This window comes from Sinocyclocheilus rhinocerous, unplaced genomic scaffold, assembly GCF_001515625.1.
Source record: "Sinocyclocheilus rhinocerous isolate Xijiao unplaced genomic scaffold, SAMN03320098_v1.1 scaffold126, whole genome shotgun sequence".
In the NCBI taxonomy this organism is placed as follows: Eukaryota; Metazoa; Chordata; class Actinopteri; order Cypriniformes; family Cyprinidae; genus Sinocyclocheilus; species Sinocyclocheilus rhinocerous.
Genome location: NW_015662929.1, coordinates 99,752 through 117,481, shown reverse-complemented (window position 1 = coordinate 117,481; position 17,730 = coordinate 99,752). Strand labels below are relative to the sequence as shown.

Here is a 17,730-nt window from a genome sequence, read left to right as displayed (position 1 = left end):
CCATGAAGCACGCGTCTGCGTGTCCCCGGGGACCAATTTAAGAGGCGCACGCGTTCTCTGCCCGGCCTCTTCCTTCTATTGCAAATGGAATCCTGTGCTTAATGCCAACGGTTGCCACGGTGACAGTGATGCCACCATCTGTCATGCAGCCTATTCAGTGCAGCATTTCTCATTAATGAAGGAGTGTATTTTTTATTTATTTTACAATACAGAATAAGCCTACTGTGCATTGTATTGGACAACTGCTGTTTTTTTTATTATTATTTTTTTAAGTTTCCAGTTTTTGACCAGTAAATACCTATGACGTTTTGCTTACAAAGAACATTTTATCTTAAGATTTGTTTTATATAAACTAATATACATTATATATATATATATATATGTATGTGTGTGTGCATATATATATATATATATATATATATATTCACTATAAACTAAATTTCCTGATATTTTAGGCTTCCTATGGCTGAGGAAGACTGTTTCTGTATTATCCATTATCCATAGGCAGAACATCACTGATGTACTCGAATGAAATAGTTCCCCAGGATACACAGAAACTTCAAACATGATAACAGTAACACTGTTTAAGAACTTTATTAATTATTCAGCTGTAAATAAAATACCACAAGTAGCCCTCAAATAAAGTACACGGCTGATGGTGTAAAGAGCACTGTCGCCCCCTGTCTGCCGGGAGACTGAAGCAGAGGGTGCTTTTTCCTTCTGTGTGTTTTTCCCAATTCTGAGGAACAAAATAATGTTTAGAAATTACAATTATGAAAAACAACAAAATATACGGAGAAATAAAATTGGTATTATGATGGCTCTTATCATAAAAACAACAATAAAATTATTACAAAACAAAATCGACAAAACGAAAAAAAATTATATATAATTTTATAATTATAAAACGTGTGGAAAAAATGCACACTTCTATCCTCAAACACATATTTTCATTAGTTAAATTAACATCAAATTAAATAACTAATAGCCTTGAATTAACTTTCATTCTGATGTATTTACAGCTTTAGCTGAATGATTACATCACTCCATATACAAATGCCTTTTACACTGAAGTCTCCAGCTTCTCGTTTGAGTGTTCTGAGTTCAGTTTCTGTCTCCTCTTTTAATGGTGGCCCTGAATCTAATAAATCTTTGAATCGATCGGTCAGTATTAGAAAGGTGACAGGCTCATCTGATGTCGGCACCCATAGACTCTCCAAGACGTCAAACTCCAAGCAGGACGCCCACTGTTTCAAAACACCCCAATATGCCTGTTTAAACTCGCTAGACTGTCGGGAGAGGACGGTACAAAGCCCGGGGGAGAGAGATGTGCACAGTTTGGTCAAACACCCCTCGTGCTCCTGCAGCCAGGCGAGGACACAGCGCTGAGTGACGGAGCTCGTTTCGTCATCAGGGGAGAGGAGCGCAGCTGCTATGACGTCATAAAGGCTTTCCGGTTTTCCCGCGCTGTCGTGAAGGATGGAATCCAGCAGTGTTCTCGCATACTCATCATTACCAGAGCGACTCAGTACAGAGCTCAAGAGCTGCCCGAGCAGTGTGCCTCTGACCACTGCTTCAACCTGTAACCCAGCAGAACTAGTCCTGTCCGGCGTGCGGCACAACAGATTAAAAGCTGATTTACACGTAATGAGGCTGTTCTGATCAAACGGGGATTCCTGTGCAGCAAAAAGCATTCGGATAACGGAGTTCGGCGCGGAAGGGTTTCTGAGTAAATGAATGAGCAGCATGTGCTGACACTGAGCCAGTTCAGAGAACATGACTGGAGAGTACGACGGCAGAGCTTGCTGCAGGCGCTGGTTGGTGTCATTCAGACCGGACTCCAGCGCGGAGCGGACCGCAGGGTTGGACTGGAAGCGGGAGTGCAGCTGCTCGCAGTACTCAGCCCACTGAAACGCCCGGTGCGCGGTGTGACGGTCCCATTCCCTCACGCGGTCCGTCTGAGACACGGCCAGTAACTCCAGTATGTTGGTCAGCTGTCTCAGCACAGCCTCCATTAGACGCTGTCTTCACCGTATTTAACTAAACAATACATGAACAAAATCAACAAGCGCACGGAATCAACTTCGGATTCTGTCCGCGTGCCTCGTTCTCGACTCGCTATTGGCTGAGAGCGTGCACGACGTCACTTTTTTTCGCGGTACCGAACTTCCGTGGCAGTATTTCAAAATAAAAGTCAAATTTGCCTTTAACCCAAGTTTAGTTACATTATTATTGTTATTATTTTAAAAAAAATTTTTTACGCAAAACGAGCTATAGCAATACTTTGATCGAAATAGCTTATTCCAACGCATGTTGAAACTTACAATAGAGTCTCATTTTACAAATGAAAGTGCTTTTTAGTGAAATCAAGTTTTGTAGCCTATTTTACCGTTTCTTTTACTTTTTATCTCTACTATGATTTTTCTTTTTCTGTTGAAGTTTTTATTACACTTGATTTTTTTTTCCCGGTCAGTTAAGAATCTTTTCTCTACGAGGCTCGTTTTAATCGTCTGGTCTCGTGCAGCTCCGTGTGGCTCACAGTCGCGCAGATAAAGACGCGTCGCGTCGCGTCTCTCAGGGAGGCGGTGAGATCGCGCAATGTGTCTGTCGCAGGAGCGCACTTTGAACTGAGACCCGCAATGACAGACGGATCTTTGAGGCTCAGTGTCACGGTGAACAACAGTCTGAGGAGCCTGTGCGCGAGAAAAGCATGAATTCATTGGAAACGAGCGTCTACTGTTGAAGAACCAACTGCAGGCAGTGCATTGTGGAGGGTAAGTGTATACTTTTGGGAAAGAAAATGTTTTTGCTTGGATAGATAGTTAGATATCTTAATAAAATAAGATTGCCGCCATACATAGAATGTAAGTCTGTGGGAAACGCATGTTTATAAGATATTGCTGGTTCTGTTCCTCATTTTTTTTTTTTTTTTTTTGCCATTAGGCTGCAGAAGGTATTGAGCTGCCTCAGTAAAATTGGTTATTGTGCATTTAAAACTAACAGTTAAAGTGTGTAATAGCCTGTAAACATGATTAAAGCCAGTGTGACATATGAAAAATGAAGTAACTGGATTGTGCAAGCAACTAGACTAAATCTTTGCTTAACTAGGAAAGGAAATATACTTTGAACTGAACTTGCATGCAAAATGACAAAACTCATGTTGTATTTAGCTAATGTGATATATTTTGTATAAAGATGTAGATGATGACTGCATTGACACTTATTAAGTCCTGTTTGTGTGATTTACCTTCTTTAAGGACAGAATACAATGTGTGTTCTGTGCTTGTTGAACATGACACAGCATTGAGGCTCAAATAACTGCAACAGAATCAGATATGCAAGCTGAAGTATTATCAGTTATAATTTCTGCATTAGTCAAGGTCAACGTTTATGGTTTATGGATGGGAAATACACGCAACGTATGGGAAACACCTATTGCCTTTATACAGTATCACTCCACTGTCGCAAATGTTTGCTAGAAAAATATTGACTGTGAAAGAATATGATGTTGCTTAATATAATAGTCCCAGCTAAAGGTTTGACTGTGTCACACTGTACACTGCCCTTTGGTTTCAACCATATGTGCCCAATATGTGTGTGGTGTTGAATGCACTGTAAATGTCCTCTCCATCTGTGAACTCTGCGGGTTTGTGTTTGCCGAGCATCGGTTTCCAGTCCATGCTCCATCATGCAGATGTGTAGATTATTGTATTTATTTATTTATTTTAAGCCACTTGGTAGAAAATCTGAGTGGTATTTGTCCATAAAACCAGATGCCACAGTATCAGTACAGTGTTCTGAGTTAATGGTCAGTGGCAAATAGGACAGATCATGATAAAGACATACATGTTTGTTAGATATGATTTTAATAAAAATAAATATGTTTAATCCATCTATTATTCAAACTGCTTATCCTCTGCATCTAATAATTTTAATTATGATTTGTATTATATATTTCAAGATAAATATTTGTATTTTTATAAAATATTTTTTTTACAAGTAAATATTTTCATTATTAATTATTAAATATTATGTTTTAAGGAGACATTTTACTAACCATTCCTTATCATAAAAATCCGAAAAATATTATTCATATATTTGACTCAAAATATATACATTTTAAAAAAAATTTGTTAGAAATTTTTTGGGCAAAATAGTTTTTCTAAGATTATGCCAAACTGCAAACAAGAGTTCTGTTCTTTTAATGAGGATTTTTTCTTTATTATACTAAAAATGGTTCTATTACTAAAATTTTTATGTTAAAAAATAAATAAATTAAAAGTCAGAAATTATAAGTTTTACCTTTGTACCTTATTTACACCTAAAGGGTGCATATTAATACCTTAAGGCTACATATAAGTACCCTTAGTATACATACTAGTACTTAAATGGTACATATTAGTACCTTTTCTATAGGGTACCGCCCCAGAATCAACTTTCATACATTTTTTTTTTTGAGCATGCAGGATGTTTTCTAGGGCTAGAGTGCTCCATAGGTTTTGTTTGGAGGTTCTGGGAGGTTTCTTGGTGGTTGCTCACTAAGTTAAAATAGCCCACTCTTAAGTTCCTGTGATATTCTGGTCTCTAGATATTTCTTGGCTCCCTCCTTCGATGTTACTGTACTGAATTTATCTCATCCATTTTATTGTCTGCCAGATCTGTTTGCTTAGAAAAATAATAAAGATGCAGGCACCACTGATAGGGTCAGTCTCACGTGGTATCAGCTTTCTCACTCATCTCCGAATCAGTCTGGGAAATATTAAGAGCAGACAGACAGCTCTGATATGATTAGTGGACTGCTGTTCACCTTGCCTTTGCCCATATGGGACAGTATGTCCTCTTTTTATTGTTTAGAGAGTCAGTAACACCTCTTTTATTTCTCTGGTTTCTTTTTCTCTCTTTCCAGCACAGGAGCTCTTTCAGAAAGAGAACGAAAGAGGAGATTTGCCTTTATCTGATAGACGTTTGGCAGGTAAAGTGAACTCTGGCGTTCTATTTTGTGGAACAAGGAAAATATACAGATTGACTTTCAGTTCGCCTTCGCCTGCCAGCCATTCAGAGCCCACCGCAACAAAGTGACGATTGTTGGACCCGAGTCCTCATTCCCAGGTTGCTTAGTGGGATACAGGAGAGCAAAACTTAGGAAGAGGTCCTGTTCTGCATCGCTGAAGATTGTTACACTTCTCAGAACTCATAACTTTCCTCTTGTTTCTCACATGAATTATGAGTAAGGCGAAATCCCTCGCAATGCTGGCTGGCATCACATATTATCACCGCATTTCTGCATTTGTACTACACCCGAACCCCTGCCACCACATTTAACACATCCTAACTCTTGAACAAAACTTCAAACAGCAATGATATGAAGTAACACGTTTTTCTGAAAGATGTTATACATTCAGAAGAACCAGATTAACTCGTCTGATCAGCAGGATTCACTAGAATTACATGAGAATTCTTACACTGCCTTCGTCAGAGTTTACGCAGAGCACTGAAACGTATTCAACTGGATCCGTACACATTCTTCTGCAAATAGCATCAGGTTGTTACAGAGAAATATAACTGCCTCAGAGAAACAAGAAATACTCCTTTTATAAAGAGACAAATTTGAGGATTTGTTGAACTGGACAACCTGATAACCATACTAAACATTGGTGTGTGTGTAACTCCTGCATCAATTGTAAAACCGATATTTCAAAGTTTTGCTATATATAGCAAAGGTGATTGTCAGGTGATTTGTCTGGCCAGGGCAGATGTTGAAGTTCATCTTGGTGCTCCAGCTGCCCAGGTTTTATGATCATGACACCATTTGTTTTTCACATTTTAGCATTGGTGTTCTCAGTTCTTTCATGGATGCTGGCTTTGTGAAGTTCTCTGTGTTTGGTGTTTGTGGAAACAGGGTCTTTAAGGTGAATATTGAGGTTTGCTGTCACTTTTGCTGCAGTAGTTCTGTGTTGTTTGGTCACAATCCTTCTTAGTATTCGACAGTCCCTATCATTCACTTTCAGTTTTCACCCACTATTCCTCTTTGCAGATGAAGTCGTAATCTTAAAGACTGTTGTTTTTAGTAAAACACCGAAAAAAAAAAAATGTATATATATATATATATATATATATATATACTCTCACATTTTCTAAAACACATTTTCTTCAGAAAATGTAATCTGAATTATCTAATTGTGAAATTGCAACTGATTCTGGTGTTTCATTGGGAAGAGCATGTTCATTTGTGTAAAGAGCCTTTGGGTCAGAAAAGAATCGCACTAGGGCAGGACTGGAGAGAAGCCACACAGTGTGTGTCTGTTCTGTCTTAAAAAAAGCGAGTGAGTATTATATCACAGGACAGAGAAGATAGAGCCTGGAGCTGGACTGTGATGAGAAGATCGGTATAGAGGATAAGAGTCTACTGTGAAACAACAGAAAGGGCTTGAATGATCAGATGACATCTGTGCTCTGTGGGAAAGTGAAATAATTCATTTGAGGGATTTGGTCAAAGCCGAATGATTGAGTTAATGTTATTTAGTTGTACTGATGTAGATATTCCTCTTTGTTTTCAGAAGCATGTTCAGTCCTCTGAGCGGAAAGCAGCAGCCGGCTGGTCCGGGCCTCACAGATCTGCAGCAGTACAGTCAGTGGCTGGCCAGTAGACATGAGGCCAGTTTGCTGCCCATGAAGGAAGACCTGGCACTCTGGCTCTCTAGCATGCTGGGTAAGTCAAGCTGTTCCTGCTTCAGTGCCTTAGCAATTCCTGTATTTTTCATATCAGTGATTCTCTGTTAAATCACAACAAAAACGTATGAATTCTGAGTTAAGTGTGGAAAAAAAAAATACTATAGAACAGCAAAGCAGATATGCTTATTAACATTTAATAAGAATAGGAAAATGCCTCAAAAGTCTTTTGTTGCTGACAAATCAAATTAAACTATTTTTCCCAAATTCATCTGTCACTTAGTAATGGAGTGGGGGATGTCAGAATCCAGAAGTGTTAATTCGCCGCGGGTTCCTTCAAGATTTTCCTATGGGGTTTTATAATGGGTTTTTTTCAATTAATGAGTAAAATAAAGCCTGTGGTAAACAACTTGATACTTTTATGTTTTGTTCTACAATGTAAACTGCACACACTCACAGCCCAAACGTTCTTATCTAGTTACTTATTAAAAACATACTTTTTTTCAAAAATGAACATAACTGCTTCAAAATTTGTGTTTTGGGTATGGATGCGTGTAATTTACGTTGTAGAACAAAACATAAAAGTATTGTCAAGTTATGTTTACCACAGGATTTATTTTACTAATTAATTGAAAAACCCTATTATAAAACCCCATAGGAAAATCTCGAAGGAACCCGCGGCAAATTACACTTCCGGATTCTGACGTCATAGTTCCCCCACTCTATATGGCTAATGCTAATACCATATACTGTAGGTTGGTAGTAATACCGTACTTATGCTGAAAAAATTACTAGTGTGTGCTAAGCTGTTTTATGAAATTGAAATAGTGAAACAGAGAAAGCAAGATAAAAAAAAAAGATATTTAATAATGCATCCAAAACAATGCTTGTTAGGTAATTTAGTAATTTACTTCATGTGGTAATATCTAAATTAACTGGTTTTATTCACATCAAAATGATTATTTATTTGACTGAAACAACTTGATAGGTTAGGTTAACAAAAGTAATTTTAATCGAGAGAAACAGGTCCTTAAAGTACAGTAACATATGGACTTTTTTTTCTATTTACAGTGTATCCAGTTGTGATTTGCAACGGCAAAGGCTCTAGATTTGAGTAAAAATTCAATAAATAATGAATATTCTTGTGTACATTTTCATATGGTTGACTCATACATGAGGTGTTCAACAAGGCTATGTCCTGAGGTCGTCTTCATTCTGCTGGTGTATTCTGTTCATGGTGGAGAGGAAATGTTTAAATTCATGTTTCATTATTTGCATAGGTTGCTTAGGGCACGTCCAGCTTTGCTTTGTTTATCTTTTGTATATTATAATTTCCTTTGTTTAATTTAAGCTGATATTGATAAATTTAAGTTCTTAAAAATGTGCAGTCCTTACTGTGTCATACATTTCTTTAATGTTTTGATTTCAAGTCATTTGATGAAGGTGTTTTTTTCTTTGATAAATGTGCATGCACAAGCATGATTGCACGTGTCCATGTTTTCTTTTCCAACATTTCCCAGCATTAATCAGATTCTGAATGCCACTCACCATTTGAACCAGGAGACAAATTATGAAGAGAGAAGAATGGTGGTGTGTCGTGGCCCTGGCTTCGGTTCTGTGTGTGTGCAGATGGAGGGGGATGTCTGTGGAATTTCTGGCAGCTCTCAGGCCATGAGCAGCCAGCTGAAACCAGGGCTTTGTCTTTGGTCTGCCTGGAGCAAAAGGAAGCCAGGAGCCGCAGTGGGCCGCATAGGGGCTTCATATTCAACCACTCACCAACCACTAGTTCCCTATCCAGATCGTCCACACTCTTTAGTGGCTTACGCCTGTCTCCGTGTTGTTTTTTGTAGACAAATAGCTGCTCAGATCTCTGAAACTGATCTGTGTTACAGGAACACAATTTGACCATTTGCTGGTCTTACCAGAAGCCACTTGTATATATGAAACACTGACATTTTGTGGCTTTCTATTATAGTTATTTTTGCTTATATGTGTTTTGAATAATTGTTGTTACACTTTTTATTTATTAGCGGTGTTTGGAGCTAAAGAAGCATAATTTATTGTATAATTGTTGACCAATTTTATTGGTGATGTTATTGAAATGAATCTTAACAAACACTTTAGAAAATTTACTTTTAAGTATATAGGACTTGAATTACTTTTGTCAAGATAGAAAAGAAATGACCAGCAGCATAACTTAGATGGTCATGATGAATATAGAACAGCCCTGAAAACACTTAGCAATGCCCTATGTTTTAATAAACATTCAGAACCATTCACTAGCCATGCAACACACCACCATTGTTCAGTTTTTCATGGGCGCCCAAGCACCACCATGATACAGTAAATACATTTTTCCTTGATCTTTTGTCATATCCTTTGTACCATTAAATCATAATCTTTATTCAAAATATAATTCTTTGATAACAATATAAGTCTTTACTATCACTTTTTTTTTTCTTCACTTCAACACATCCTTGCTGAATAAAATGATTAATTTCTTTCAAAAAAATAAAGTACTGACCCCAAACTTTTGAAAGGTAGTGTATATTGTTACAAAAGATTTCTTTCGAATAAATGCTGTTCTTTTTAGCTTTTTATTCAGGAATCAAGAATCCTGAAAAATGAGTCACAGTTTCAAAAAAATAAATAAAAAAATTAAGCAGCAAAAACTGTTTCCAACAATATTAATATATAAGCATATTATATTGATTTCAGAAGCATCCTGTGACACTGAAGACTGGAGTAATGATGCTGATGAAAATTCAGCTTTGATCACAGGAATAAATTAAAATAGAAAACCTTTATTTTAAATTGCAATAATATTTCACAATAATATTACTGTATTTTTGATCAAATAAATGAAATAAATGTAAAGATGAGCATAAGAAACTTCTTTAAAAACATTACAAATCTTTCAAAAGCAGTCTATATAACCAACCTCCAAAAATAAACTTATATCGAGGGATTTGTGATGTCACAAAGGCAAATATATTTGCATATGACCGCCTCTGGAGCAAGACATAGATGAATAGGTTCACATCAACGCACCATAGGCCCCGCCCACTGCCATTCACTCGGCTGATAAGCCTACACCAGACTTGAGCATTGCGTCATGCTGTGCTAAATGCAAATAGAACCCATTATAATCACGGACACTGTCTACACTAGATACAGTATACAGCTGCCCGTTCAGTTTCTCCAAACACTTGAGCTACTCCCGACAACAGGACAAATGGAAGAGTAATGACTATTAGCTTTGACATGTCTGGTTTAAACCGCATGTTTGTGTCTCTGTACAGACTTCAGAAAGACCCCAGTGTTGGGAACAAGAGGAACAACTTTAATTTCGGATTGCATCGGAGAAATGACAGTTTTATATAGATAATGTTAATGTTTAAAACACTTACTCATGTGCAATATGATGATGCGTTAGCCAAACATAAAAGCATCCATTTACTGACAAACCTTTAAGGAGATTTTTGTGAATATATTTTTGTTCAAAAAACTTTAACATTATAAGTGAACCTCAAGAAACATAAAAAAAAATCATGACCCCTTTAATTTTGCTAGGACCACTGAGTGATATCAACGTAGTCTGTTCACTCTCAATATGTATTACTTAAATTTCTTAGATTCAGAGTATGGGATAGGTGGTGTAGATTTTAGTTCTTTGAAGGGGGAGCGAGGGTAAGATATTGTTTGTGAGGGAATACGTTCAGAGAGAATTTCACAAGCTCTCTCCACTGGGTTCAATTACCACATTTGGAACTCATTAAAACATCTGAACCCCCTCGACTACTGCCGCCTCCTCTCTATGAGGAAAAAAAAAGTATAGTGGATGAGAAAATATGCTCTTTCCACAGATACCCCAACCCCCTGCCACCACCTCCTGTTTCACAGTGACATCATGTAGAAAGAATGATCGTCTGGAAGTCAGTAGAATGCAGCCGCCACATGTTGATCTGTGTAGAACTGAGTCTGTGTCTCTGTGTGTGTGTTTCATCTGGAATACTTTTGCAAAATAAATCAGCTGCTTCCTTCCAAAGCACTTGTCTGCTTTTGGGACTGAAATGTGTTTATCTGTGAATCACAGCTGCAACAAATGTCTGGATTTGTCCCAGGGTTGTGCGGCATTAAGTGTGTGATTTGAGAATGTCTTTAAAATCTCTGAATATGAATTGAATTTGGTTTTAAATTGGTGCAGATTTTTATTTCAAAATTTGAATTTAGATTAAATTAAAGTTACATATTCTGTAAAATTACATATTCCATAAGCATAGTTTTTATTGATAATATTCATTTGGGAATTTCATGTTTTAATATGAATCCTATATGTTATCATATTATATGGAGCATTTCTAGAATCATAAGATAATAGTATTTAAAATGTTACCTATATAAATTAGTTTTTATATATATTTTAAATAGAATTGTATTTATTAGAATTGTATTTCTTAGATTCTTCTTTATTTCTATTTCACTCAATATTGTATTTCACTTAATTTATGGATAAAATAATGTTCATGAATATTGATATTGAATGAATGTTATGAATTCAGAGGGAGCTCATTCATGAATTTTAAATTTGCATAATCCTGATTTGAGAATACAGATTAATTCCCAGATGCTGAAAAGCTCATTACACTGCAATTCAGTAATGCACTGATCAGAGTTATAAAAATAAGCTAAGTACAAGGAAGCACAATCAAACCAAAGTCTTTTGTGGGATATTCATCTCTTTCTGTCATCTTTTCCATCAGGTGTGGGAATCACAGCTGAGAGCTTCATGGACAGGTTAGATAACGGTTTCCTGTTGTGTCAGCTGGCTGAAACTCTGCAGGAGAAGTTCAGGCAAAATGACTCAGATGTGAATTCACCAGGAAAGGTACTAATTTACTGTTATTTACAATATAAAATTAAGTAACATTGCGATTGCAGTTATTTTAATTCACTTTTTTATTTTCCTGTAAAGTTTCCTACACTCTCAGAAGAAAAGGTACAAAAGCTATCACTTGGATGGCATCTTTTAAAAGGTACTGCCCCAGTGGCAGCTTTTGTACCTTTTTTTTTCTGAGAGTGTAAAAACTGTCATTAGACTAGAATCATGATTCTTCATTGTGTCATGACTCACAAATATGAGAGCCCTACTGGTGAAATGTGTAATTTACCCACCATATTTGTACCAATATTTATTTGATGTATTTTACCAACACATGGTAATGTAAAAAGTATTATGTGGCTATTCATTCATTCATTCATTCATTCTATTTTATTTATTTATTGAACTGGGCTAATAATCTGATTGGACTACATAAACACAACTTGTGTCTCTATACTGTATAATGGTGTTTAACAAAGAACAAGGCATAAAAATGCCCAAATCTTATCAAACAACTGCAATTGTATATCTTTTTATAACCCATTACTAAATAAATAAATAAACAAATAACTCTAAAAATGTGAGTTATAATATAACTAAACCCATAAAAACATTTTTGTTGCTTGAAATCAACAAAAACTGAAATATAAACTTATTTTATTTCAGCTAGTTATTTCAGCAACATTTTAACTTGACCTGCTAAAATAACTAAAACTAAATTAAAAACTGTATATAAAAAAAATAAAATTAATTCAAAATATTAATAAAACTCTAATAGTATCTCAGTCATACTAACATAATGCTGATTGTGATCAGGTGCAATTCCTCACCCCGACTAAGGGATGAAAATAATAGAAAAAAAAATTCCCTGTCGATACTTCACTTGTACTGCATCGCTAAGGGGGAAAACTCCTTTTTCTCCGATGACGCAGTAAATCACGCGTCAGTTATCACGCAGTGTAACTGCATGGCCATTGGTTCGTGCAGTGATATAAAAATTGAACCAATGGCTCGGCAGCGGAGCTGTGGCCCTTCAGTACTGGCTGAAACTGCTAGCTCCGCCCCACGCCTGGCATCCCGGACGCCTGCATGTCAAGGTGGACCAGACCTGCATGATAGCTCTGGCCCCTTGGAAAGATTCTCAGTCGATGGAACAGGGTGTGCCCCTGGGAATGGTCTGCAGGAGAAAGGTAGTCTCGACGGACGCTTCCAACACAGGTTGGGGAGCGTTGTGCAATGGTAAACCGGCTTTTGGCCTCTGGTCAAAAGAGGAAAGGTGGCTGCACATCAACTGCCTGGAGATGTTGGCTGTGTGTTTGGGCCTTTGAACCTTCCTGCCAGACCTAAGGGGACACCACGTCCTAGTCCGATCGGACAGCATGATGGTGGTGTCCTACATAAATCGCCAGGGAGGACTCTCCTCGAAACACCTCTTTATCCTAGTAGAGCGCCTCCTGGAATGGGCTCAGCTCAATTTGCGTTCGCTGAGAGCGACACATGTGCTGGGCAGGTTGAACCAAGGAGCGGACATGCTATCTCGGAGCAACGTCTCCTCCGAAGAGTGGATGCTCCACCCGCAAACGGTTCAGAAAGTCTGGGAGATCTTTGGCAAGGCAGAGGTCGACCTCTTTGCCTCAAAAGACAACTCTCATTGTCCAACTTATTTCTCGAGGGCCCACAACTGGCCCAACCTCCTCCTTTATGCTTTCCCCCCAATCGCCCTGATCCCACAGGTTATCAGGCGAATCAGGGAACAAGGGCACAAGGGCACAAGGTTCTGTTAGTGGCCCTGCTCTGGAAGAACCAACACTGGTTCGCGGAGCTGTCTGAGCTGCTGGTAGCAGCTCCATGGCCCATCCTCCTGAGACGGGACCTCCTCTCTCAGGCAAACAGAACAATATGGCACCCCCGGCCCGAGCAGTGGGCTCTACACCCATGGCCTCTCGATGGGAGCCTGCGGACCTTCCCGAGAGTGTATTAAATACAATCTCACTGGCTAGAGCCTACGTCTACGAGACGACTCTGTGCCCTTAAATGGTCGGTCTTCTGTACCTGGTGCACGGCCCGCGGTGAAGATCCAACTTCCTGTGACATATCTCAGATATTGTCCTTCCTGCAAGAGCTGTTGGACAAGGGCCGTTCCCTGTCTACACTCAAGGTCTATGTAGCAGCTATAGCAGCTTACCACGCTCCTATAGCCGACCAGTCGGTGGGCAGGAACAACCTAATTGTTTGCTTTTTGAAGGGGTCTAGGAGGCTCAACCCGCCTCGCCCTTCCACAGTCCCTACATGGGATTTGTCCATGGTGCTGAGGGCTCTAAAGAGCCCTCCCTTTGAGCCACTACAATCCACTGACCTTCGTTCCCTAACGCTGAAAACCGATCTGCTACTGGCATTAGCATCGGTAAAGCAGATGGGAGACCTGCAGGCGCTCTCTGTGAGTCCCTCCTGCCTTGAGTTTGGGTCCAACGACTCTAAGGTCGTCCTGAAACCAAGGCACGGTTACATACCTAAAGTGCTTTCCACGCCGTTCAGAGCACAGGTTATAACTCTTTTGGCGCTTCCTCCTTCTGAGGACGACCAGGAGTTGAACTTACTCTGCCCCGTTAGGACATTGAGGTTTTATATTGAGCGTTCCGCCTCGATCAGGCAGTCGGAACAACTCTTTATATGCTATGGTGGCCACACCAAAGGGCTTCCGGTCACTAAGCAGACTCTCCAGGTGGATAGTAGACGCTATTGTGCTAGCATACTCGTCTTTGGGCCTGCACTGCCCCATGGGAGTAAGAGCCCATTCGACTAGAGGTATGGTCTCGTCTTGGGCATGCTCTAGCAGTGTGTCCATTGCAGAAATATGTGCGGCGGCCAGCCGGGCCTCGCCGTCCACATTCGCCAGGTTCTATAATCTGGAAGTACCGGCCTTACAGGCCAGGATCCTTTCTGCGTAATGGGCTCATTCTCGCCTTAGGGAAATTACCAGTACTGAGGCTTTGCCTCCCTTCTTACGCTCTTGGCCCTCACCGAGTGCCGAGGCTGTAAGGATCTTCTTGGAACGATTACTCCGGACCGGGCTGAACTCGGCGAGTTTAGCCCTTTTTACCCTCTGCAGGGCATTCCCTGCTAAATACTGGTCCCTCTAGGCCCCTTGTGGTGCTTAAGGCAAGTTAAGTAAGAGTCATTCCTCTAGCATAACATGGCGGGATTGTACTGGTTCCCCATAAGCGACGCAGTACAAGTGAAGTATCGACAGGGAACGTACTCGGTTACTAACATAACCTCGGTTCCCTGAGATACGGGAACGAGTACTGCGTAACTAGCCGTGCTATACAGCTGCACGACTCAGTCATCGCTTCAGTCGAAGTAACCTGAGGATCATATGGCAACAGGCCCGCTTATATAGCCAGATGGCCCCGCCCATTCTGGCGGGCTTCATCGCCATAGGCTTGTGCAGCTCCGCTGCCAAGCCATTGGTTCGATTTTTTATATCACTGCACGAACCAATGGCCGTGCAGTTACACTGCGTGATTAAAAAAGGCTTTGGTCATCCGAGAAAAAGGAGTTTTCCCCATAAGCGTGTTAGCGACGCAGTATCTCAGGGAACCGAGGTTACGTTAGTAACCGAGTACGATAAATTGTCAACCTCATTATAAGGCTAGTCATTTTAGGACACATTGTTGACTAGTTGACCATCCTGACCCAATGATATTTTGGAAACTGCTCAATTTCTCTATATATTGGACTAGTTTTCTCAAACTGTAAAGTTTTTGTTGTAGCTCCCTTTTCAGAAGTAACTCAAGTTATCTGATTTTATGAATGGCATGATGGAGCTTTGGTTCCTTGCCACTGTCGCCTTTGGCTTGCTTAGTTGGGGACACTCAATTTCTGGCAATATTGTCGACTTGATTGCACAGATACTATTTGAAGAGGACTGAACTGAGTTACATGAAGACATCACTGAATCAACAATGAACTGACTTTAACTGAAAAATTGACTGCTTACTGTTGTCCTCCTACATTATCGACACACTATTTTCCTGTTTAACACTGTAAAGCTGCTTTGACACAATCTGTATTGTATAAATCGCTATATAAATAAAGCTGACTTGACTAGATATGCTAAGCATTAAGAGATATCCAATGTGTTCATGTATATGGTCATATTGTGACTAAATTAGCTGTATCATTAACTCAGTTGCGATTGACAGATATTTCCTAGTCATCTGTAGGGTGATTGCATGTGAACTGAATATTAGCACATTAGCATAACATTAGCACTCTTTCATTATTTTCTGCATTCAGCACAATGCATGTATTTCCACAGCAGTAACATGAATTAATTCAGCACGGCTGCCAAAACCTGTGCTTGTTTTCAAACTAAGATTACAGAATACTGCAGTGTATTGGTTTCAGGTGCTGGTATTGAATGCATTTTTAGTTTCTCTCTCACACAAAGACTTTTGTCTGGAGTCAGGGCCGCTTGCCATTCCCTGCCAAACCTCGGCATTGTGGGACGATGAACTTTGGAAAATCACTGAGCTTTCTCATTTTAACAGAGCAGTCTAATGAAAGCTGTGACTTGTTAAGTGTTCAAAAACTCCTCCAGATGGGAAAACCATTAAGATCAGGAGATTTTTTCGATGGTAAATTAAGAAAATATTTCTGCTTGTCTTGGCCAAGAACCACCTCTTACAGATTCTCAGAATGGGACTTTCTGTTAGTTATGACTCGCTCCCATTCTAATAGAGTCCCTGAAGGAATTACACAGTAGAATTCATGGCCTGTAGTTTTCGCGCCTGGCATATCAAAGCAATCATGATATGTATGCAGTGAATACTGCCTAGAAACTGGTTAGAGGAGAGTGGGGTAAAATGAGACAGTGTCACCCTACTTCATGCTGTGCATATTCTTCTTTAAATGTGGCCACATATATTTGGACTTGTAGTATAAACATTGCACGTTCATTGAATGACTTTTCATTCTAATTTCATGTAAAAATTTCTTCACTTTACACTGCACAAATGTTGCAGGCCACCCTGTGATAGTATACTGTTTCAAACTCTCTCTCTCTGTGTGTGTGTGTGTGTAAGTATGTCTGCTGTACTGTGTGTAAAATGGCTACATATGTTGGCTGACATACTCCATTGAGGAGGTTGTCTTATGTCATGGCATATTTCACACTAATCCAGGGTTCCTGTCACAGAGTTTGCTTCTGGGAAACATAACCAGTTGGTCTCATAGGAAAGAGATTGAATTTCAAGACTGTTTTATTTCAGTCAATACATTACAGTCGTATAGTTCCTTCACAGATCCATTCAAAAAGCCAATCTTGTGAATCATTAACGTGTTTGGCTAAAGCGAAACCTCACCATTACTATTTCTCATGATGTCTATAAATCCCTTAAAAAGGAGGGACTGTATATATAGTGCTTAATATCATTGACACTTTAGGGTGGGCTCTCAACTTCAGTGAGTAACCACCTAGCAACAACCCCAAACACCCTAGCAACCACCTAGCAATGCTCTGAAAACCACTCAGAACAGCTTAGCAACAGTATAGCAATGCCTGCTAACCACCCACAACATTGTGACGGCAGGGGAATGCACAAATCACATATTTTTCATAAAATGCAAAAATCTAATTTCATTTAGTGTTGGGAGATCTGGTTCTTTTGAACAAACCATTTGACTGTCAGTGTTGGGGAAAGTTACTTTTAAAAGTAAAGCATTACAATATTGTGTTACTCCCTAAAAAAGTAACTAATTATGTTACTTAGTTACTTTTTATGGAAAGTAATGCGTTACATTACTTTTGCGTTACTTTCGCGTTACTTTTTAAATATGAGCAGGGCTTGATTGTTTTTAATATAAGAAGTTCTATTTATAGCAAATGTAAAAGCCCTTTCACACCAAAAAGTGTAATGAATAAACCTCAGGCTGAAGGAAAAGTAAATTCACGTCTGTACAGTAGAACGCAGGAGAAGAAACACTCTTCAGCAATAAAAAAAACAATGAAGCACATTTGTTGGTTTATCTAAAGTAATTTTTGCTTATTAGTATGGTTGAACTGGACTGGATCATCAAAGGTCAGCAGCAAAAATATTGGTTAATAAAATGGGATTAGATACATTTGTGTTATTTAACATATTTAATTATTGCAGGTTTGCATCATATTCTGAGTT

General features: G+C 39.0%; 2 protein-coding genes across 2 annotated transcripts in view; one reads left to right on the top strand and one right to left on the bottom strand.

Moving 5' to 3' along the window:
- Positions 1-565: 565 nt before the first annotated feature.
- Positions 566-2,153, bottom strand: LOC107728416 (Fanconi anemia group F protein-like). The gene is made up of 2 exons (XM_016538575.1): positions 1,068-2,153; positions 566-739 (listed from the first exon to the last, which is right to left on the bottom strand). The coding sequence occupies exons 1-2, from the start codon at positions 2,013-2,015 to the stop codon at positions 605-607; spliced, it is 1,083 nt and encodes a 360-aa protein (XP_016394061.1). The 5' UTR covers positions 2,016-2,153; the 3' UTR covers positions 566-604.
- Positions 2,154-2,446: 293 nt separating this feature from the next.
- The window catches only part of LOC107728426 (growth arrest-specific protein 2-like), a 31,794-nt gene continuing 16,510 nt past the window's right edge, over positions 2,447-17,730 (top strand). The window contains exons 1-3 of the mRNA XM_016538587.1: positions 2,447-2,774; positions 6,558-6,709; positions 11,433-11,557. Coding sequence (XP_016394073.1) covers positions 6,562-6,709; positions 11,433-11,557 — 273 coding nt within the window. The 5' untranslated portion in view covers positions 2,447-2,774; positions 6,558-6,561. The remainder of the gene's footprint in view (positions 2,775-6,557; positions 6,710-11,432; positions 11,558-17,730) is intronic.

What these genes read in the sequence shown, in the direction of transcription:
- LOC107728416 (XM_016538575.1), bottom strand. Translation starts at nt 2,015, where the DNA reads ATGGAGGCTGTGCTGAGACAGCTGACCAACATACTGGAGTTACTGGCC. An exon ending in GAGAAGCTGGAGACTTCAGT is followed by an intron (nt 740 to 1,067) that starts GTAAAAGGCATT and finishes TTTGTTCCTCAG; the next exon opens with AATTGGGAAAAACACACAGA.